Raw genomic sequence first — 21,175 nt, forward strand, 5'->3', positions numbered from 1 at the left:
ACCTCGAGCAAGAGCTGGCGGCCACTATGGCGCGTAGTCATGACAGCAATGGCCAGCCACGTGAAGGCTTCTTCAACCTTACTCGGCGAATGGAATCCAAAGAAGAAGACCAGTTCGGAGTTGATCTTACAGTCTTCGACTTCCTGCTGTACAAGGCCACCGCTACTGTGTTCGAGTGGCAGACCAGGCCTGACAAGTACGAGTCTGATCTGCCTAACGCGCTCATCGCAATGACTGCAGGTGAGTGAGCTTTCCACAAACCTGGTCCTTGGCCACTGACTTTCCAGAATGGAGATCATTTCTTTCACAGAAGAATAAAGGCCGGAATTTAAGTGGCGTGACAGCTTTTCGCTCAAGACTACTGCAACTGGTCCTTCTGTTCACCCATCGATATCACCCGTCCCAGACCTGGACGAGCGAAGAATCTTTGCGGAAGCTGAAGGCCCAAAACATCGCCCGTGGCACACTATGGTCGACCCTGTACGACTCTGGAAACGAGCATCGCGATTCTGGGAGGACTCTGAACCACGGGTCGCTCGAGTCTGTTCGCCAACGTCGTGCAGCTGATCTAGATTTACCTTCGGCCTTCGACATGGATAGTTTCAATGGTCCAGATCGACCTGCACTAGACCAGCTGCTTCCAATATTCATCGAGCTCACAGCTGCACGAACCTGTCTCGGGGATGAGTGGCAACCCACCTCTGACTGGTTTGATTTAGCCGGCCAGTTCATGCTGCAGGCTGTTATAGACCAGTATTTTACCAACGGTAGTTGTCAAACAGAGACCCTTGTGGCAATATTTGCCTTCGGTAATCCAGGCGATGAGGGCGACAGTGAGGGGCCCGACATCGCGGCAATGCGGCGGCTATTCTGCAGAGATGGTAATCAATCGGAAGAGTTGCCCGAATGGACAGCTGTTAGACGCCGATACATCAAGAAGGTAAGCCCTCATCCGCACATCACGCAAACACCCAGCTCACGAGCATAGTCAAGAACAGCACATGACTTCCCCAAGGTTGAGAGTGAGCACCCCTATGTCAAGTTCGAAGACAGCTTGCTCTCATTCCTGCGGCACCTGCATGACAGCGCAATGAAGCCCGACCTAGTCCAAGTTGAGGAGAGACGCATTAGCATTAACGGCAATGAGCTATCGGAAGAGCAGTCAAGAGAGATGATCGAGCGGATGAGGCTTTGATAAGCTGATCGGACTCTACTTGATACACAGCTCTTGTAGCAGTCAAACCCCCAACTCCTGATTCTTCGCGTCGTTCTTGTAGTATTGGATACCCAGAGAGCGATCTGTAGACGCATGGCTGCATGCTCCCATAGTATGTGGTCAAAATTCAGAACCGTGTGGGAACTCCATGCCAAAGTTGCCCCAAAGAAAGGAGTCTTGCATCCCAATGTCCGCCAATTGGGTAGTGAAGTCGAAGGTCTCAAAGTGACAGTCGTTGCTGCTATAAGACTCGAGAAAAGAATGAGCATCATTGAGCAACACTGCGTTCTGTGGATCGTAGCCGGTCAGGTCCGGAAGGTCGAAGAGGCCGCTGTTGGCCTGATCGGTTTCTGGCGCTAGCATTGCAGCAGACAAAGTACAATGGACGCTGTTACCGTCTAGTCGGACGCCCAGCTTCTGCGCTTTGAGAAGCACAAGGTTGCGGTGTATACGCTCCGCAATCTTGTATGAGCCCGACATTTCGTCCAAGCACTGCAGACAGAGATCGAGATTTGCAGTGGCAGCTTTAGTCATACTTGCCTCCTGCTCATTGCTTGCGACTTGTATGAGCACCAACGCCGCGGAAAGGAGGCAATGAGTGGCAGATATAGGAGTCTTGTGAAAACTGCCGAACGCATTGCGATATTTCTTGGCCGCAATACATATATTGACGGCTGCTTCATAGCACACGCAGCTGGCTTTCTTCGCCAGTGCATCTGTGCTACTGCTGGCCAGTGATGCCGTGAGTGCAAGGACTCCATTCCCCAGCAGTATCAGCGCGGTATGAAGGGTCATGTGAAGCGTGTATGTTTGCGGGAAGGTATTAGGCTGCCCTCGAACATCGAGCCTAAGGTCGTCAGGTAGGTCGTACAGCCAATTTTTCAGTTCAACGAGGGTAGCATTGAAGAATGGTTCTCGACGTGATCCAGCGTGGGATGGTTGCGGGGCATAGCTACGGCTCGTCAACATACAAACATAAACCGTGTTACCTGAAACTTACAAGCCAAGGAGTAATTTCTCTAGTATTTGACATTGTGTAGCATGTGCGCGAAGCAACAGAGTTGTACGCTGTGCGCGGAAATTTAAGCCACTGCTACTACTGTCCGCGCTGGTACTGCAGGAGAGTTTGACAGCACCTTGGACGTCCTAACAGCCTCGATTAGATCTCGATCTGCATAAAATATATGATGAACATTGGGGCAGAAAGCGTTTCTCACATACCAGCATCGTACACACCCGCCCTGAGTATGTCGCATGCAGTTTGTCTGTACAATACAGAGACCAGTATATCTGTCGTCTCACATCTACTTCTTCTGGCGACACATAGCCTGAGCTACGGACAGATGTAGCATCGAAGTTTAATCCCAAATCGAGGGCAAGTCTGTGAGCAGTTCCTTGGTAAAGCCAAGCCATAGTATCGGCTGCTCGACTCTATAATGTAGTCAGCACAATGTTTCATCGAGGGTAAAACGACGTGTGGCCAACTAATACACTCACAGCATGCAGATAGATCATGATTGCTGCCGCCTGGATTGTTGTGAGGCTAGGAACCTTCAGTTCGTATTGAAAGAGAGCCTCTGCTTCTTCGAGGAACTGATCTCCTGCCGTGTTCGGATCGTTCGGGTTGGTGCGAACTTCGGGTCTGTCCGAGAATCGACATCCTGCTGAAAGAACACACTTCAACAATAGCGGGCTGAAATAGCGTCCCTTGCCTTGTTGCAGATCTCTTTTGAACAATAGTTCGTTCAGAACAGGCGAACAAGGGTTGTGCCAGACGAAGTACGAATCGATGAGTTCTTCTTGAAGGTCTGCGCCGATCTGCAGTGTTGAAGGACTGAGTTGAGCAGATAAATAGCGCAAATTGTTCACGCTACTGCATGTATTGCGCAAGCCGTTTTGTCTGTTCATCTGTTTGTCGCGGGTTGATTGTTGTACTGTGAAAGTTAGGACGATATACGCATTTTGCTCAGACAGTGACGTACAGTCCTCGAATCCCAAGCGGCCGCTTGTGGGCCCAAAGTAGTGACACTCTCCATCTTCATCGAAATTGATCGATTCGTCGAGCGACAAGGTACCTTCGAATGCCGCACAAACTTCCTCAATTTGCGCACAAGTTGTGTTGGTGTCGTCTGCATCAGCTACGGGCGAGTTCTGATGCTCACTTTGGTACTGTGCTATAGCAGTATCGATATCTATAGAGTATTTTTGTAGAATACACTCCAGCAACGCTATGCGGTCACGTAAGAGTTGTACGTATGATCTTGATGCAGGCTTGCGTCCGTCGTCGGCCACGCTATACTGGCAGTCAATAGACTTCCTAACGCAAGAGGAACAAGCTGGTTTGTGGCCATCGCACTATATAGAAGCTCCAGTCAACCGCTGATTGTCACGCTTAGCTGCCAGTGTGATCACTTGGGCCGGGTAAGCATACCTTGGCTCGACGTTGACGGCAAGGCTCGCATGCCTTCGAAACGTATTTGCTTCGCTTGGAACTGTTGATTGTTTTCAATTCCCGTGAAACATTACTTTGAGGCATGTTAAAGGTCGTACAGATAGCATCACATTTGGCGGAAGGAGGGGGTAAATCGTGGGTTCGACTTGTCTACCTAGTGGAGCTAGAAAAGTTGGGACCCCTGGCGCCGCTTTGAAATCATTCATGAAAGCAGCCAGAGCATCAACATCGCACCCGACAGTTTTCATCATGTGACTTATTGATGGTCGATATGCATAGGTCGGCTATAGAACGTCATGGTGTAGAAGCTATCATCTGCAGAATTTTCCATCAACGCGATGATAGGTATAATGCGGAAAGCAAATTCCGGCAAGACGTATAAGAAATCTGGCATTCTTATATCTTATCATCATCCTATGTTACGCATCAGTTGATACATTCACCTTTCAGGACCAATCGTATTCGCTCGCCAAATCCGCCAGTATGTCCTCCCTTCAGTACTACTCGTACCAAGGTGTCGGTGAACGCAATTTGGAGCAGCACGGTTACAGCCAGGCAGTTCGAATCGGAGATCGCATTGAATGTGCAGGCCAAGGTAGTCACATTGCATGTTTTACATTAAGCATATGCTGAGCTGGACCCAGGTGGATGGAATCGTGAGACGGGCGAGTTCTTACTCGAGATCAACGCCCAGATCGATCAGGCCTTTGAAAACGTTGACCATAATCTCAAAGATGCAGGCGGGAAGGGCTGGTCACAGGTTTTCCGCGTCAACTCTTACCATGTTCCAATCAATAACGAAGCGATGGCGGCAATGACGCGAAACTTCAAGAAGTGGATGCCCTTTCACAGCCCAATTTGGACATGCGTAGGAGTCTCGAGGCTTGGGGAAGATGACATGCGTGTTGAGATCGAGGTCACGGCGTATGACCCACAAACTGAGAATCGCACTGGAGCTTAGTGGCAAGCAAAGGACAAATGGGTGAGATTGATGTCGTATGACATCCATTATCTTCTTTTGAGCCAGGCAGGCAATGTACTTTGCCCTCTGGCCGTGAACGTTCTCCTAACCTTGAGAGTTTATTCGTAGGATATGATGATGAAATACCTCAGAAGCAACTTTCATTTTAGCTTGGTACAGTTGCCACGTCGACAGCGCTTCTCGGAATAATTCTAGCTCATTCAAGCAATCAAATGGTTTATGTTGACATCTCGCGAGTGTTCAGACGGTTGATACGGGGTATGGCCCATCGGCGGATGGCTCAATTGCGCATGTAGTGCTAGCTGCGAGGACGGAGTTCGTGGTAGCTTGATCAACAAGCTTCTCAGCAGGGACATGGAGCTTGCTCAATGAAAGGTACTCGCTGGTGACCAGGTCTCTGTTTGCCCGCTGCGCCGATGCCCTTGACAAATAACTTTCCAGTCTGTGATAAGTGAGCAGGCAGAGCGCCGGCATATACGAGGATGTAAGAAGGCGAGAGCCAGTTGGTTGTAGAACGCTGGGGGTTAGTGAGACCAGGCGGATCCAAGGCATAGTACCCCTGCTAGCGCCGTACGCATGGTAACGTCACTTGCGCTAAAGCTACCAGCTGTCCCTCATGAACATATATGGTGATATTGGAGGTATGTTCAGCAATCTCATCGGGCCAGCCTTTCATTACACGATAGTTATGCTTTTATCTTACATTGCAATCAAACGAATGCTCATGCCCAAAAGCTGGCTGCCAAAAGGGGAACCTGAACCTTGGGAACTGGGATACAAAGATGTCCTCGAAGCGAGAGCGTTATTGAAGGCGCAAGGCCTTCCCATGGAACTAGCACTGGATATACTTGACTACGCAGAGTACTGGCCGACACGACAATTTTCGACCGAGGAAGGGAAAACGGTTAAAGTCGCTGCAACAATGTTCCGTTCGGGCTCAGCAGGCCTCTGCCTCGATGCCGATGTTTTCAACGACCCAGCTGTCAACAGCCTACGCGAGGGCAAAGAGAGACTTAGAATTAAGGCTATCAGATTTCGTATCCAGAGTCGTGATCAAGGTTGGACCTCCGAGCCGACACAAGGGACATTCAACACATCCTCTTGGTTGGAAACATCCATCTTACGTGGCGTAGAAGACTCCAACACTGAGCTGCCTCCTTCGTGCTGGGTGGATAGCGATTTCGAATCGCCACAATCATTTCAAGAACATATCACTCCGCGTGGGTGGCAGCTCGTCAAACGCCCAGAATATGCCGAACAAGGGCCTCAAGGAGGCGAGGGGGACCTTGCCTGGTATCTGCAGGGCAATCGCGTTGCTGTGCAGGGCCGCACTGAAGAGTACGAAGTTCTGTGGTCTCCTATCGACTTCGAAGGGAATGAGGGCTCTGGACGAGGCGAAGAATATGTGAGCGAGCTAAAGGAGGGTGATCGCGTGCTGGTATGGGCTAGAGCAAAGGTGAATAGTCCCTTCCGTACGCCTTCAGACGTCTTGCTGACATCCATATAGTGGCCTGGCTGGCAATGCATCGTCGAAAAGGTTGACATCACTGTATATTACGGCTTCTCCTGAAGCAGCTGTATGCTCCAAGATTGAGAGCGGCCATTAACAATACCCACAATGCCGAATCCGTCCTCGCAGCCACCCAACCGCGAAGCTAAGCGTGATACCAGGTGCAAAAAGGTTCCATGAGACATTCTCCAATACCGCTCATATCTCGAATCCGCTGCAAAAAGTGCATCAGAGCGCCAGACCCTCCGATGGTGCCACCGCAATGCTCCGAGAGCCACATCCTGGAGACTGCAATCAACATAGTTTACGTCTTACGGTTGACTGGAGAAGCAACTGCGTCTGCGTTGGTTGCGTGTAGACAATCTCGGCCTATCTAGATTTAATGCTTGGTGGCGGTGTGGATGGCAGACTGCTCGAGACGATTTACATGACCGTTGTCTGTTCAAGGCTCGTTAAGCGATTGGCTGGTGTCACTTGGACTGGTTCGAACAAGCCAACGGTGATGACACGAACGGCGCCATGAACGCATCTGAAAGGGCCTAACGCGTCACGATCGCCACTTCCCCAAACTCTCCGCAAGGCTGTGCTTTGGAGACCCTGCGATAAGCAGCAATTGGGGCCCCGTGCCGCAGATCGTCGATATTCCGTCACAAGATGCAGCGAATCAGATAAGGGCAAGGCTGCAGCTTGCGCCCAAGGTGGAGGTAACGCTGGGCAGCGGCATGAGCAAAGCTTCCCCACATCAAAGCACTGCATCTTCATCGACGCGCAGCTGGAGGGTTCTGCTATCGTGACTGCTCCTTGCCCTGACGCAAACGCCGCATCCACAGAGTCTAGCATAGGCAACGTCGAGCGAGCCCCACACGTTGCAGGCGACGCGCATTCCAGCTCGTTGCACCCCGCACTCAGCATCGCACCTTCCGTTGCAATGGCGGAGTCCATCGATACGCCCAACAAGAAGAGGGACGGTCACGTCCCCTCTCCACTGCAGTCACTCAGCAGCTCTACAGCTTCGATTGGTCGCTCTCCGCCACCAGGTTATGCAATGGGATCCAGCCCGAGCCCGAGCCCACACGCGCATCGCGGCAGCTTCGCAGAGCAGATGCGTGGAGGCCCTGGCTCGCCCCGCGCCTCGCGACAACCCTCGTTGTCGCAGCAAGCTTTTCAGGAACTGATCAACAACCCGCCGAGCAAGGCAGGGGATCCCAAGTTCCACGGCCGCGACTGGAAGACGGTTCGACTGGGAGAGATCGTGGACCCTGACCTAGTGCGATTTGTGGAGTATGACACCAGCGTAGAGGACGCTACAAGCGTATGATGCACACAACACCAATGAGAGCACTACTGACAGCCACAGCTACTGGTCAAGTCTGGCACGCCCAACGTCGTCCTTCTCCGCGAGAATGCCAGCACCCGCCACGCAATCGGAACCTTCGATTACAGCGATCTGAACGCATACCTGCTCCTCGTTGTCGGTCTCGCGCACCCGGAAGAGCAGGATGTTGCGTCGTTCGACGAGCTGGCGAAGAAAGGACGTGAAGGGAAACCCATTCCACTAAAGGATGTGAAGGACCTCGGCAAGAAGGAGCCGCTGATCACTTTGCCTCACACAACAGATTTGACCAAGGCCATGGAGGTTTTCGGCAGCGGTGTGCATAGAGTGCTCGTTGCGAAGGAGGGCACATCGGATGTCGTGGGCGTGCTTACCCAGTTAAGGATGGTCCAATTCTTCTGGGAGAATAGGGCAAGCTTCCCTGCCGTTGACCAGCTATACCCACAGCTGCTCAAAGATCTGAACATAGGGCAGAAGCAAGTTCTGGCCATCAAGTGAGTGCCGAAACCAGTCTTCCAAGACTAAAACTGACGAGAATAGCGGTGACAAGCCCCTCGCGACAGCTCTCGAGCTCATGCATAACGAAGGGGTATCCTCTATTCCGGTACTAGACGTGCAGAACAACGTTATCGGTAACATCTCGCACGTCGACGTTAGAGTAAGTCTACTTCTTCGCTCAGTCAGCTTCAGCCGCTAACTTTAGACAGCTGCTTACAAAGTCTACCTCCCTTCCTCTACTCCGCTCCTCCTGCATCCATTTCATATCTGTCATCCTTTCTGAACGCGGAGTGAACGATGGCAAAGACTCGTTCCCCGTCTTTCACGTCAATCCTTTCAGCACACTTGCGCACACAGTTGCCAAACTCGTAGCTACCCGCTCCCACCGCATGTGGGTTGTTGACACACCATCGCCTGCCTCTTCAGGGCCCTCAACTCCCGCCCTCCAGCCTGCCAGCCTTGTTCCACCATCGCCAATCACACCACTCCCTATCTCTCTGTCAGGCCCTATGCCTGTGAACACAACAACTCCAACACATCTTGCAGGCACAGGCGCGGTAGCACCCGCCATCTCTGCAAGTGCAATCACAGGAGCGAGTCTTTCTGGTAGACTCAGTGGTGTCATCAGTCTGACTGATATTCTCAACGTGTTTGCGCGCGCGAGTGGGCTGCACCCGCATGACCCAGACGAGGCGCGCCGCGCCAGGAGGCGTAGCAGTTCCAGTAGCATGCGGGCCAGCATGGATAGCTCGCGTAGCGAAAGCATATCTGGCATTGCTGGTACATCAGGACGGAGAAGCAGTGTAAGCGAACGGGACAGAACTGCAAACATCCAAGGGCTGGGTGTTTCGAGGGGACGACCTGCTTAGCTGATCTTGGCTACATCGAGACGACGGTTTGACACAGATCAAGCCATCAGACTGGGCCTGCAACGAATCTGGTACTGCAGAGTTTGACTATGGCGGCGTTCTAGCGACTGGGCCGGCAAAAGACCTACATAGGCAACATTAAATTATAGAATTGAATTTGGCTTGGACATTGCCTAAAGATGCTGTTGCATCCAAGCGCACCAACCCGCGTGCCTTTTGCTTGAGTCTTATATTAGTATAATACATGTATCTAATTCATAGTATCTACACATCATACAACGCCGTGGTATATGCATACCTTCCCACAACTGTACCTATAAACATGGTATCTTACAACGTTCTCTTGTGCGTCGACTCCTCATAAGTCTGGATCTTATCACCAGCCTCAAACTCCGTCCAGTCCTTGAACGAGATGATGCACTCACCATCCTTGCGCATAGACTCGACGTCTTTCTTGTGGCTCTTGATATTCTCAAGAATACCTGCATTACGTTAGCACGAGCCGCCATTGCGCAAACCGCAAAGGAGACGGAGATTAGAACTTACCATCGTGGATCACCGTGTCGCCGCGGAGCACCCGCGCCTTGGACCCGCGCTCCACCAGGCCGTTGCGCACCTTTGAGCCCGCGAATTTCTTCGTCTTGCGGCCGCCGAGCCCGATGTTGAAGATGGTGGTGATGTCAACCTCGCCAGTGACCTTCTGGGTGATGCCGAGTGGCAGCTTCTCGCTGAGCAGGTCACGCACCATCTCGACGGTGCGGTAGATGATGTTGCTGTTGAAGATGATAACGCCCCTTTCCTCTGCAAGCTTGGCGACTTGCGCGGAGACGGGCGTGTTGAAGTTGAGGATGTGGCCTGAGGCGTCGGCGGCGTGCTGAACATCGAATTCGCTGGGGGAGCCGACGCCGTGGCGCAGGATGCGCGTGCTGACTTCTGCGTTGCCGAGCGCGCTGACCGAGTCGATGACCGCTTCAACTGAGCCGGACACATCGCCCTTGATGATGAAGGATACAATCTCGGGACCCTTATCTTTTTTCTTGGTTTCAGTGACATCCTCACCGCTCTCGATGGCTTTCTTCATGGCTTCTTCGGCCTCGCGGCGCTCGGATTCTTCGCGGCGCGCAATGTTGATGGCTTCCATATCCTTGGCCAACTGCTCACGCTCCAGCTTCTCGGTGCGCAGTTGGGAAACGGCAGCTGCTTGCTGTTCGTCCGCAGCTTGCAGTGCTTCGTCGCCAGCAATAGGCTGGTCGCGCCAGCCGTCTACTTCAACAGCGATGCCCGGACCAGCCTCTGTGAGCGCAACCCCGTTTTCGTTGCGGAGAGTGCGGACACGTGCCCACGTATTTCCTGCGACAAGTACCGTGCCCTGGCGCAACGTACCACTACGAACAAGCACAGTGGCAACACGTCCGGACTTTTTGGTCGTGCCTTCGAGGACAGTGCCTTCCACATTGGCTTCGAAGTTGGCACGGTGGTCGAGCAGTTCGGATAGTGTCGAGATAGCTTCTTCGAGATCGGGTATACCCTCTCCAGTCTTGCCACTCACGGGTATAGCCTGCACGTCTCCGCCGTAATCTTCAACCTCGATGCCATGACGACCAAGGTCAAGCTTGACGGCATCAGGATCGGCCTGCGGTTTATCGATCTTGTTGATTGCGACAATTATAGGGACTCTCGCCGCTTCAGCATGCTTGATGGCTTCGACTGTCTGCGGCATGACGGAGTCGTCGGCTGCGACTACCAACACTACAATGTCAGTGACATTGGCACCGCGCGCGCGCATTGTTTCAAAAGCGGAGTGGCCAGGTGTATCAAGGAATGTGATCTTTTTGCCATTGGCTAGGGGAACGCTGAAAGCACCAATGTGCTGTGTGATGCCGCCAAACTCGCCTGCCGCCACGCTTGTCGAGCGCATATAGTCCAGAATTGTGGTCTTTCCGTGGTCGACATGGCCCATAATTGTGACAACCGGCGGTCTTATAGGTAGCTCGGCTAACTCTTCAGGGGTCAGCTCAGGAGCAGGATAGAGATCGCCATCTTCATGTTCGCTTTGGAAAGTAGGTTCGAAATTGTACTCTTGCGCGATTAGGCCTGCATGCTCGGCGTTGAGAATTTGCGTGGCCTGGACATCCTCGAAACCAAGGTCCTCCAGCTTGGTGACAAAATCTTCCACTCTTAACCTTAGCATTCCTGCTAAGTTGGCAACGCTGATGTATTCGGGCAAGGTGATAGGTATTGGTCCAGCTTCCAACCGCGCAGCCTGCTTTGCCTCTTTACGGAGGCGCTTCAGCTCCTTCTTGTTAACGTGACGTTCTTGCCCTTCGTCTTCTTCTTCTCGCATCACACGTCTGTTGTTTCGCAAGCCACCTTTGCGGCGCTCGGGCTGTTCGTAGCGATTACGTACTTCTGTTGGCTCGCCATCTAGGTCAAATTTCCTTCGTCTCCGCTCCTTCTCAGCATCGCGGCGTTTGCTGTCTTGGTTTTCTTCCACCGTGTAGCTCTTAACCTCTGCATCTAGCTCAGACCCTCTTTTGCTCGCCCATTCATTTGCAGCATCTGCCAATGTCTCGTTCACGGCCTGTGTGGGCTGGTATGTGGTTGGTCGGCTGCTTTGCGCTGGTTGATACGTTGTCATCCTACTTGGTGTCGATTTCTGAGGCTGTGGTCTTTCACGGAACGTGGGTTTGTTTGGACAAGCAGAGCTCATATGGTCTGTAGAACCGCAGTTGAAGCACTTTCGTTGCGCGTTGGGGTTCCTTGCGAGCGGCTGGAATGGTCTCGAAGGTCGACTGGTGTTGCCCAGCAGCTTGTCTAATTCGGACTGATCCAGCCTCCCTCTGCTCGGTGCCGCACGCACAACTGGTTTTCCCTGTAGTCCCTGCTGTTCTTGCACAGGATTGGCCTGGGGCTCGTCCCTCCTTCTTAGGTGCTCTGAGCCGAAGGCCGGCATGTCGAACTGAGGCCTTGCATTCATATTCACCCTAAAGCGATCTCGCTGCGTAGGCCTTGACTCGGAACGGAAATCGAGGCCTGGTCTTTGAGTTATGGGGGCAGACCTCTGATCCCGCCCCGTACTATCAAACCCGACATTTCGAATCGGTGCGCGTCGGTCCTGCACCTGTTGCCGATACGCTGGACTTTGTGACCTTGACTCCTGCAATCCTGTGATACCTCTTAATCTTGGCGCGGGCGATGCGTAGCCACTGTGAGAGGATGGTGGCGAGGCTGCAGGTGGTGCTACTGATGCGGCCAGCGCCCTTCGCATCCTCTCCGCCTGCGTGAGCGGTCGTGCAGCAGGTGCATGTGCATGGTGGGGTTTCTGAAGCTGCGCTTCGGCGTCCAGCGCTCGACTCGATGAATTCAGGTATCTCCGCTGTGTCGATGGCGCGTTCGCAGCGGCCAACTGTCGAGTGGCGCAGAAGGTGCAGATGTCGCGAGTCGAAGAGACCTGCCTGGTCAGTCATGTACTGAAGTGTCAACTGGAGAGATGCGACATACTCGGAGCCCCTGTGCGCGACGCATGATGGCGGGCTTGCAGTTCAATGGACGCCGTAGTCTTGTGCTCTTGTCCAGAAGTTTTAGAATCACGACTATGTCGGGACAGCATCCCTGTCGATTCTATCCCGCCCGCGACTAGTGCGTGCAGCATCACCACTCACGTGCACGATGATGCACAGAACCACCACGAGCGATTCTCTTCTGACGCGACTGAGCCAACAGTTACCGTTCTCTCGCGGGCTTGCTTCCAGACGGTAAAGGATAAGGGGTCCGCAAGCTCGACAACGAGGTTGCGAAAAACATTGACCTCGCGATAGACGTTTTTACGTACAGGGCGTGCCTCTTAAATGAGAGAGAAAAGATGAGATGATTCTGTTCTATCTACGAGCGAGAGCTGCCTACTATCTATAGGCAGTAGATACAAAGAGTCTTGCTTGTGTATTGGACAATAAGCAAGACACAAACAGACAATCTAACTATGCATGCGATGGAAGCTCCCCGAAACCAACAATGCCCCCTCGATGTGTAGCGACCAAGTGTTTGGTAAGCCAGGTTCCGTGTTCCCATCGAAAGACGAAAAGTAGTGTTCACAGTGTGCAAATACACCATAGCGAGTGCGATGTAATTATACAAGGCGTCTGTCTGACTCGTGTCCAATTCGAGAGAGGGAGAAGCCTTGGCTTATACTGGTTACGTGCGGCTGATTACGTGCGGATGTTGGTGGTGGATGAAACCGCTCAATATGGCGTCTATGTGTTCTTGAACGAGAGCTTGAGCAGCGCTGACCCACTGTCGAACTCAGACTCAGCGTCTGTCGTAACCCCACGAACGACGACTGCTCTTTGTGGCTGGGCGCGATTGCGGTGAGTATCTCGTAGCACAGCCTCTCAGATCCTTGCGAGAAGCTTAACACCGACGAGCACATCATAGCATTTGGCCCCAACGTTAGGCATTTCTTTGCAACGCCCAATGGCTACTCCGCGTAAGTTCACTCTCTCACCTTCGTAGCATTTACTGATCTGACCTAGATCGCAACTACCAGCGAGGGTGGTGGACTATCTCACAATTATACCTACCAGAGAAGTCCGCATGCTGTGTTCAAAGATACCTTGATCTCTGCGACGTGCTCGGACCCCGAATCATGGTTCTTCGTGTTCGAGATGCTTGACGGCAAATTCACTTTTCACGTCGGCGCACGCATACCAACAGCACTTCGACAGTTGCAAGTTTACACTGGTTGGGGGTATGGGTGTGGGAGTGGACTGGAACTCACCTCATGAGTTGTTCACCGCGGTGTCTGATGTCTATGGTTCGGGGTCCTGGGAGGATGATATTGGATTGGACATAATGATTTTTATACATGTGATGTACATAGCGCAGAGTCGGAGAGGGACCCGGGTGTAGCTTCCACAACATCATCAACTCGATACGCTTTCCTATAACTCCCACCGAATGCAGTGCGCGGCTGTCGAGTTTGATCTGCTGCGGTGTTGTGTTGCGACGTTGGGAGGTCCTCGCCCTGTTGACATACGATATTGCGGAGCAAGCGGAGCACGTTGAGGACGGACCAGAGATTGTGACGTCAGAATACCAGCCAGCTGCGCATGCGCTGGTTCGTCAATACATCGACTCAAGTCTTTTGTCAACACCTGCTTCACCGTTGCGTGAACTCGCGCCTTCATCTTGACTGGCCAGATGACGACTGCGAGTCGCCTAAGAAGCCTAATAAGCATGTCGTGCAACTCCGCTTGACTCGACAAGTTGACTTCGGCGGCCTTGGAGCTTTCTTGAGTGGTCAAGCCTCCTGGTCACATGAATGCATTGACACTATCTTCAACAACCACATGCGTGAGGGACCATCTCGTCAATACACGCAGATCAAGAAGTCTTTCTTCCAGCGCGATGAGCAGCGCTTCGATCTTGGAGGCGGTGTTGAGGCTTTCAGGGGCGTCTTCGATTCTCTTCAACTTACTTTCTTTCTCAACAACTTCATGCGCGAGGGACGATCTCGTCAGTACACGCAGATCAAGAAGTCTCTCTTCCAGCGCGGTGAGCAGCGCTTCGGGAATTTGAAATTGACAGCGGAAGAGTCGGAGTCGTCGAAGGACCAACTTTCAACAGAGGGCAAACTTAACGGGGCACGGATGTCTGGGGATCACGGTAGATGAATGGATGACATGGCCGTGGTCAACATGCCCGATGGGAATGGGCGTGCAGTGTCAGTCGTTGAGTGTACGTAGCGGTTGGCTTCCATGTCCGACTCGAGTTTGTCGAGGGCGGCGATAGTCAGACCGGGTCCAATGGGTAAGAGATGAGAGACAACATGACCGAAGGCGCGCAGCGGATCGACGTCATTCATCAACTCAACTATAAACATGTTAATAAACTACACAACAATGTAGTGTTTGTTGTTGTGCATACATGTACAAATCCGTTCACAACATTGGGGACAACCACAGTGCCCGCACTCGCGAACAACTGGTTTGTGATTGCAGCCGGCTCGACATCGATACGTGGTCTGCGTTCGGCAGTAGACTTCTTCAGTGTAAGAGGAGGGTCGAGGTCGGCGATGCTGGAGAAGGGCAGAGTGCCTGTATTAGACATATCCGTGTCATTTGGCTAGATTGTAGCCATCTTGGCGTTGATTGAGAGTTGGGCGCGCGCAATGGCTGGCGATGTCGTCGTTGTTGCATTTAGGGACGCGTTTGCGGGCCAAGAGCGCGTGATGCCTGCGGAGAGCTGGTGGTCGCAAGTGGAGAGCCCAAAAAGTTTTGACATTGGTACATTTGCAAAGGACTCTACCAAACGCGACACTTCATTCGATACGTACGCTCACCACTCAACAGCTGCCACAGAACCCGAACTGTCCGTTCGACGTCAGCGTCTTGCTATGCTCGCGCCGACTCGGCCAATCATGATCAGAGGTTCGGTGAGGCCGTTGGCAAACATGCAAGCCTCAGAAGCTCGGCACTCTGGCAGTCCGCGGTGAGAGTCTGCTGGCGCTACAGCTCTACGCAAGCCACCGACTCGCGTACGTGGTGGTTGCACCCAAGAGTCCGGTCTGGATTGCTCTAGCGTCAGCGCGCGACCTCAGCTCGTCTACTTTGGTCCCCCCTGTTCAGGGTCTGCTGCACGACGATGCCAGCAAGAGGTGCTGTCTCGATAAATGTGGCAGCAGCAGTGCTGAGGATTGATCAATTGGGCTGTTGGAGCTGCATGGCGACAGATTGGATGTGGTGCAGGCGGGTGGTGCTATTTGGCCTCATGATCGGCAGGAGCCGCACAAATTGCTCAATACAGACGACCGTGCTGGGCGATTACCCAATGTGGACGGACATTGCTTCGGGCCGTGAACGGACGAAGAGAGAAATGGCCCAATGTATGGGTCTCACTGTGTCCAGAGCACGGTCAGAGATTTCGAGATTGGAGTCAGACCCGCTGCAATCAAGTGCGTACGAGTAACGAGGGTTTACAGCAAGTCAGCCTGACATGGTGTATGAGAAGACATGTTTGGGCCACGCGGTGCCAGATCCGGATGCGGTGATCTGAGCAAGACCCTTGGGCTCGGGCTGCCCGTTCGCGTAGCCCCGTGCCATGTACTGTACGTGCATGCAATGGTGGCCTGCTCCCGCACTCCCCCAGCGACGCGGGCTGGACGACAAGTTTGGGCCTGCAATCTTGTGTGCAGTTTTACACTGTCAGGCGCGGCGAATCGGCACGGCCTTTGGACGAGCGGGCGGGCACGGTGATGTAGTGTTGCATAAGCAGTGTTGACGACACGTGGGTTTGGTGGAGATGATGGCCACGCAGATCTCCAGAAGACGTGAGGGTCTGGAGGCAGCAGACAGGATGCTGCGAGACCAGAGCGCGCGGAGAACAGCAGCGACAGCGCCCTGTGCTTGCGGCGGACGTGGCTCGAGTGGACAAGGGCAGAGGACTGGGTGCATCTGGCTGGATAAAGAATTACTCGGCTATCTCCACGAGACGTCGGTACGGGACGCAGCTTTGGCGCTAGTAGTCGCAGACTGCACGGCAGTGGGTTCATGGCGGTTTATATGTATACCCGCACCCGCACCTCACGCCTCGCGCCCCTGACCGTCCGCGCAGCATTATTCCCTACCCGTGTTCCCACCGTCGCCAGGCACGTCGTCCGTGATCGGCACGCGTGCTTCCTCTTGTGTGCAGCGCAGTCCACCAGCCAGCGTGGGGAACTAGCGAGCCGGGCAGCCGTTGGCGTGGTCATCCTCAGCCCTACGAAGCACTCCGTCTCACCCATAACCCCGCCGGCGCGGCACGAATCTTTCGTCACCTCGTCCGTCAGCCGCACGCCAGCCAGCACACGACCTGCCAGCACTTCACCTCCGCCCTCGCCGCACCTGCTCCCCGCAATTCCTGCCTGAGCACCTGAAGCCCGCCACCGCCGGAGCTACCTTGGACCCGCCGTCTACGCGCACGTCGGCCGCCATGTCTGGATATCCGGGACAGCAGTACCACAACAACTACGGCCCGCCGCCGCCGCAGCAGCAGCAGCAGTACTATGGCGGGCCCCCACAGCAGGGCTACGGCGCTCCGTGAGTGCCACACCGCGCCCGACGGGACGGACGCTGACGGGTTGCAGGCCGCCCCAGCAGGGCTACGGACAGCCGCAGTACAACGGCTACCAGTCGACGCCGCCGCCGCAGCAGTACGGCTACCAGCAGGTGAGTGTCAGTGGCGATTGCGATGGCCGGCCAGCTGACCCGCGACAGCCGCCACCCCAGCAGGGCTACGGCCAGTACGGCCAGCAGGTCCCGCAGCAGGGGCCTCCCGCGCACCAGCAGCGCCCCGGCATGATGCCTACGGCGACGAGCAACCAGTGGACGCACGGCAACCACCAGGGGCCGCCGCCTCCGCCCTCGGGCGCGCAGAACTTCGGCCATGGCGCGCCCAACGGCTACTCGTTCCAGTACTCTGCCTGCAACGGGCGGCGGAAGGCGCTGCTGATTGGCATCAACTACTTTGGCCAGCGCGGCCAGCTCCGCGGCTGCATCAACGACGTCAAGAACATGAGCACGTACCTGAACGAGTTCTTTGGCTACAAGAGGGAGGACATGGTCACGCTCACAGACGACCAGCAGAACCCCATGAGCCAGCCGACAAAAGCAAACATCCTGCGCGCCATGCACTGGCTGGTCAAGGACGCACGGCCAAACGACTCGCTGTTCTTCCACTACTCAGGTGAGTTCCTTGTCGGCCCGACACTGTGTGTGATGCTGACCCCCGCCAGGCCACGGCGGCCAGACCAAGGATCTCGATGGCGACGAAGACGATGGCTACGACGAAGTCATCTACCCCGTCGACTTCCGCACCGCCGGCCACATTGTTGACGACGAGATGCACCGCATCATGGTCGGCTCCCTCCAGCCTGGCGTCCGCCTTACCGCCATCTTTGACTCGTGCCACTCCGGCTCGGCACTCGACCTGCCATACATCTACTCCACGCAAGGTGTTCTCAAGGAGCCCAATCTGGCCAAGGAAGCTGGCCAGGGCCTGCTCGGCATCGTCTCATCTTACGCACGCAACGATATCGGCGGCATGCTGTCCACGGCGTCGTCGCTCTTCAAGAAGGTCACATCAGGCGACGACGTGTACAAGAAGAATCTGCGCACCAAGACCTCGCCTGCCGACGTCATCATGTGGTCCGGATCCAAGGACACGCAGACGTCGGCCGACGCGTCCATTGGCGGCGAAGCTACCGGCGCCATGTCGTGGGCCTTCATCACGTCGCTGCGCAAGAACCCCAACCAGAGCTACGTGCAGCTGCTCAACAGCATCCGCGAGGAGCTCGAGGGCAAGTATCAGCAGAAACCGCAGTTGAGCTGCAGTCACCCGTTGAGTAAGTTCCCCGGCGCACCTGCAACCTCAGTCGCACACCCCCCTCCTCCTCCCTATGTGTTGCCGAGCCAGACTTGTACGCCCAGTTTGCTGATCTGAGGCAGACACGGATCTTTTGTATGTGATGTAGAGCGAAAAGTCGGTGCTGGTGTTGATATTGGGATTTGGCGCACATGCTTGGCTTCTTGTAGATACAGATACCATTGAAGTTGGGGAGGGGTAATGTGGCAACGCAATCGGCGTTTCTGGCAGTCTCATGAGTCTTGTCTGGGTCGCATTGGAGACACCCGAGCGGGTGCATGCATTGGAATAACTAAGCGGGTAAAATGATATCTTTCAACTCACAACTTTGTGCGCACTTCTCGTGTCGTGTGTCTACACTAACGCGTAGACAGATGTACATGTCTGCTAGACTGCAGGCATATACATTCATAACGCTGTGATTACGCGATTTCCTTCTCTCACCTTCTCTCTCGTTGCTATTCCGTCATAATCAAACTGTGACAAAATCTGACCAGCACGTGTATCAAGTCCAATTCATTCTTCTCATAGCCACTAGCTGCTTCAGCAGTGATCTAACACGAGTCGAGTATCGAGGTATACATAGACCATGATCGTCGAGTGGGCTTGAGTAAATGTCGTGAATTACGTTTTCGTTTGCATCGACAAACGTGCTCACGCAGAAAAGAACATGTATCTTCTTATCCAAGGACGGTAGGCATACGATGAATCGGCTCATCATTGGTATCCATCGTGCAGAAACGCAAACGTGGAAGTACACCAGGACTCTCTGAAAGCTGCCAGTATCTACCGTATCGTGTGTTATAGACAGGACTTATAGTCATACTCGCGACACAATTACAGACTGCATCTCAAACAACGGAGCACCATAGGCTGTTTGCTTGCGTTGAACAATTGCATTTTTGAGAATGGTAACATGTGCTTGCATACTTACACAGGAGCGTCCGAGTCTCATCCTCTGAACCACTGACGTACATAGTCATATGTGCGTCATGCTCCCCCTAGCGGAGCTGGAAAGCACAATGTGATGTGACTATGTGACTCGTTTTGAGGAGGGACAGCGCACTGGATGCAAAGGGTTTCTACAAGTCCGGATAGATTGAATGATGTATTTGCGAGTAAGCCGCTTCGCATCGTCATAGCTTTTGCTTCTCCTTGTACAGGGTATATAATGCAACCCACCAACGCCGAAATGAGCCTCGATACAAACAGCAGAATGCAAATCAAGAGCCAATATACCACAGTTCCACCCCCATGACCTCGAATTTCTTGCCGTCGTCGCTCAATGGCTCGTTACCAAAAGTAGGGCATGTCGCTGAGACCCCGTTTTCGAGGTTGTCGTCAAGCCAGAGGCCATAGTGACCATCGCTATCATCATGTCAGTCAAGGAGCCAGCAAAATGCAAACCAGTGACACTCACCCTCCACCAATACTCAGAAAGCTGTGCTCGCAGAAAATCATGTAGTCGTTCACGCCGCTGTACGGAAACGCTTTGAACCGTATCCTCTCCGGTGTACTTGTTCCGCTCCGACTTGCGCTTCCAGAGGCTGGAGGCGAAAGCACGTTTGATCTCGATTTTGTTGTAGCAATCGTCGTCATTCTTGTGGCATTTGTTGTGTCTGCTGATGGCGGCGGAGGCAGGTTCGCAAGGTCCGGCAGAGATTTGAGGACATGTGCTCTCCATAGGAAGCATTCGCCGTTGCCGTAGAAGTGTGCTGATGGGTGCGGCGCGTCAGAGAGGTATGCACCAAACACGCCACCGCCGGCGTCCTTCACTACCAGCACGAATCCCCCTCTTTTCCCTCTATAGTCGTCCGCGTTCTTGTATAATGTCGCTAGACTGACGCCGTTCTGCTCCAAGCTGTACATGAGACTCCACTCGTCCACGAGCTGCAGCCTCGGCGGTACCAGCAGCCTAATCTCCTCTGCTAACGCTGTGTTCAAGAGCTTCCCGCTCTCCCGCATTCCACTTGTCCATCCTTGTAGGGTCAGCGGTGTGAGAGGTGGCGGTTGGAAAGGGCTCGCAGTGCGGTGTGGATTGTGGAGTGCGCCATGCATGTCTGCGGCCGAGTCTGCTGTGGATGAGAGGGACGATGCTGTGTTCGACACAAGACTGGCAAGCGAGTGTGAGATAGAGCTTGCTGTCGACACGAGTTGTGACTGTCGCCTATTCGGAGTATCGTTTGCGGTCGTGTTTGCTGTCGCGGCCGGACTTGTGTCGGTGTTCAGTCGTCGAAGTATGCCCCCAACGGCGTATTGGACCGGGAACGTGAAGTACGAGGATGCTCGCTGAGGCGGTTTGCGAGGGGGGGAGGACTTCGGACCTTGTGTGATGGAAGACATTGCATGGATAGGGTCGTGGTGATTGCAGTGGAGGTGTTCATGTAAGCAAAAAGCGGGTCGCGTAAGGACGCGGTTGTGTTGTTGCAGGTTGACGCGTTGTTGAAGCCCTGGAGGGCAGTGACGTACGTTTCGTAATAGTTAGTGGGTTGACAGCTCACGCAAGGAAAAGCGCCCTCTCATTTTAGGTAAAAAGGGCGGATAAGCAATAATAACACCTAGCTCACTACTGCAACAATACTGAAGGCTATGATTAATTTACTTTGCGAGTCCATGCTAATCAAATTGTTGTAGTGTTCCAAAGTAAGATGTTGTTACTAGACTAGAGGCTTATCCACCATGTGAGAGCATAAGTAGTTCTTGGGATTGCTCTTTCGAAAGTGGCCTTTGCAGCATGTTGGTAGATCGCAAGCACTTGCGGCCCTCAGCGAATCTCATCCATGGCCTCTACCAGTAATGCGGATTACATGTGTGCAGGGCTCGTCGTCACGTGAGGACGACACTATACTGCACGAGACATTGCACGTACTTGAAAACGGGAAGGGTAGGTATTCAGGCATTATCTTCCGCCTGGAGCTG

The 21,175-nt window shown here is 53.7% G+C and overlaps 9 protein-coding genes across 9 annotated transcripts; 6 read left to right on the forward strand and 3 right to left on the reverse strand.

The window, feature by feature from the left end:
• Positions 1-26: 26 nt before the first annotated feature.
• Positions 27-1,195, forward strand: C7974DRAFT_432520 (uncharacterized protein; the record flags this gene model as incomplete). The annotated part of the gene is made up of 3 exons (XM_046144858.1): positions 27-240; positions 288-940; positions 989-1,195. 3 exons carry the CDS (start codon positions 27-29, stop codon positions 1,193-1,195), a joined length of 1,074 nt encoding a protein of 357 aa, XP_045998861.1.
• Positions 1,196-1,336: 141 nt separating this feature from the next.
• C7974DRAFT_450630 (putative fungal-specific transcription factor) lies at positions 1,337-3,752 on the reverse strand (the record flags this gene model as incomplete). Its single annotated transcript, XM_046145749.1, has 6 exons — positions 1,337-2,168; positions 2,217-2,362; positions 2,438-2,647; positions 2,714-3,509; positions 3,648-3,708; positions 3,743-3,752. 6 exons carry the CDS (start codon positions 3,750-3,752, stop codon positions 1,337-1,339), a joined length of 2,055 nt encoding a protein of 684 aa, XP_045998862.1.
• Positions 3,753-4,151: 399 nt separating this feature from the next.
• On the forward strand, positions 4,152-4,629 carry C7974DRAFT_432521 (Endoribonuclease L-PSP/chorismate mutase-like protein; the record flags this gene model as incomplete). The annotated part of the gene is made up of 2 exons (XM_046144859.1): positions 4,152-4,263; positions 4,313-4,629. 2 exons carry the CDS (start codon positions 4,152-4,154, stop codon positions 4,627-4,629), a joined length of 429 nt encoding a protein of 142 aa, XP_045998863.1.
• A 745-nt stretch (positions 4,630-5,374) lies between these two features.
• C7974DRAFT_411114 (uncharacterized protein) lies at positions 5,375-6,220 on the forward strand (the record flags this gene model as incomplete). Its single annotated transcript, XM_046143527.1, has 2 exons — positions 5,375-6,106; positions 6,158-6,220. 2 exons carry the CDS (start codon positions 5,375-5,377, stop codon positions 6,218-6,220), a joined length of 795 nt encoding a protein of 264 aa, XP_045998864.1.
• Positions 6,221-6,775: 555 nt separating this feature from the next.
• On the forward strand, positions 6,776-9,017 carry C7974DRAFT_145430 (uncharacterized protein). Its single transcript, XM_046135679.1, has 4 exons — positions 6,776-7,472; positions 7,518-7,987; positions 8,034-8,151; positions 8,201-9,017. Exons 1-4 carry the CDS (start codon positions 7,089-7,091, stop codon positions 8,858-8,860), a joined length of 1,632 nt encoding a protein of 543 aa, XP_045998865.1. The 5' UTR covers positions 6,776-7,088; the 3' UTR covers positions 8,861-9,017.
• Positions 9,018-9,038: 21 nt separating this feature from the next.
• Positions 9,039-12,495, reverse strand: C7974DRAFT_422640 (translation initiation factor-like protein IF-2). The gene is made up of 3 exons (XM_046144343.1): positions 12,362-12,495; positions 9,407-12,311; positions 9,039-9,342 (listed from the first exon to the last, which is right to left on the reverse strand). Exons 1-3 carry the CDS (start codon positions 12,383-12,385, stop codon positions 9,191-9,193), a joined length of 3,081 nt encoding a protein of 1,026 aa, XP_045998866.1. The 5' UTR covers positions 12,386-12,495; the 3' UTR covers positions 9,039-9,190.
• Positions 12,496-12,871: 376 nt separating this feature from the next.
• On the forward strand, positions 12,872-14,529 carry C7974DRAFT_470534 (uncharacterized protein; the record flags this gene model as incomplete). Its single annotated transcript, XM_046146469.1, has 4 exons — positions 12,872-12,904; positions 13,390-13,604; positions 13,742-13,973; positions 14,080-14,529. 4 exons carry the CDS (start codon positions 12,872-12,874, stop codon positions 14,527-14,529), a joined length of 930 nt encoding a protein of 309 aa, XP_045998867.1.
• Positions 14,530-16,429: 1,900 nt separating this feature from the next.
• C7974DRAFT_389923 (caspase domain-containing protein) lies at positions 16,430-18,582 on the forward strand. The gene is made up of 5 exons (XM_046141420.1): positions 16,430-16,932; positions 16,980-17,061; positions 17,110-17,578; positions 17,628-18,236; positions 18,340-18,582. The coding sequence occupies exons 1-5, from the start codon at positions 16,826-16,828 to the stop codon at positions 18,363-18,365; spliced, it is 1,293 nt and encodes a 430-aa protein (XP_045998868.1). The 5' UTR covers positions 16,430-16,825; the 3' UTR covers positions 18,366-18,582.
• Positions 18,583-19,479: 897 nt separating this feature from the next.
• On the reverse strand, positions 19,480-20,599 carry C7974DRAFT_306506 (uncharacterized protein; the record flags this gene model as incomplete). The annotated part of the gene is made up of 2 exons (XM_046138087.1): positions 19,480-19,624; positions 19,677-20,599. The coding sequence occupies 2 exons, from the start codon at positions 20,597-20,599 to the stop codon at positions 19,480-19,482; spliced, it is 1,068 nt and encodes a 355-aa protein (XP_045998869.1).
• Positions 20,600-21,175: the final 576 nt, after the last annotated feature.

The sequence above is a fragment of the Boeremia exigua genome, assembly GCF_020726555.1.
Source record: "Boeremia exigua strain MPI-SDFR-AT-0100 chromosome Unknown C7974scaffold_4, whole genome shotgun sequence".
Taxonomy (NCBI): domain Eukaryota; kingdom Fungi; phylum Ascomycota; class Dothideomycetes; order Pleosporales; family Didymellaceae; genus Boeremia; species Boeremia exigua.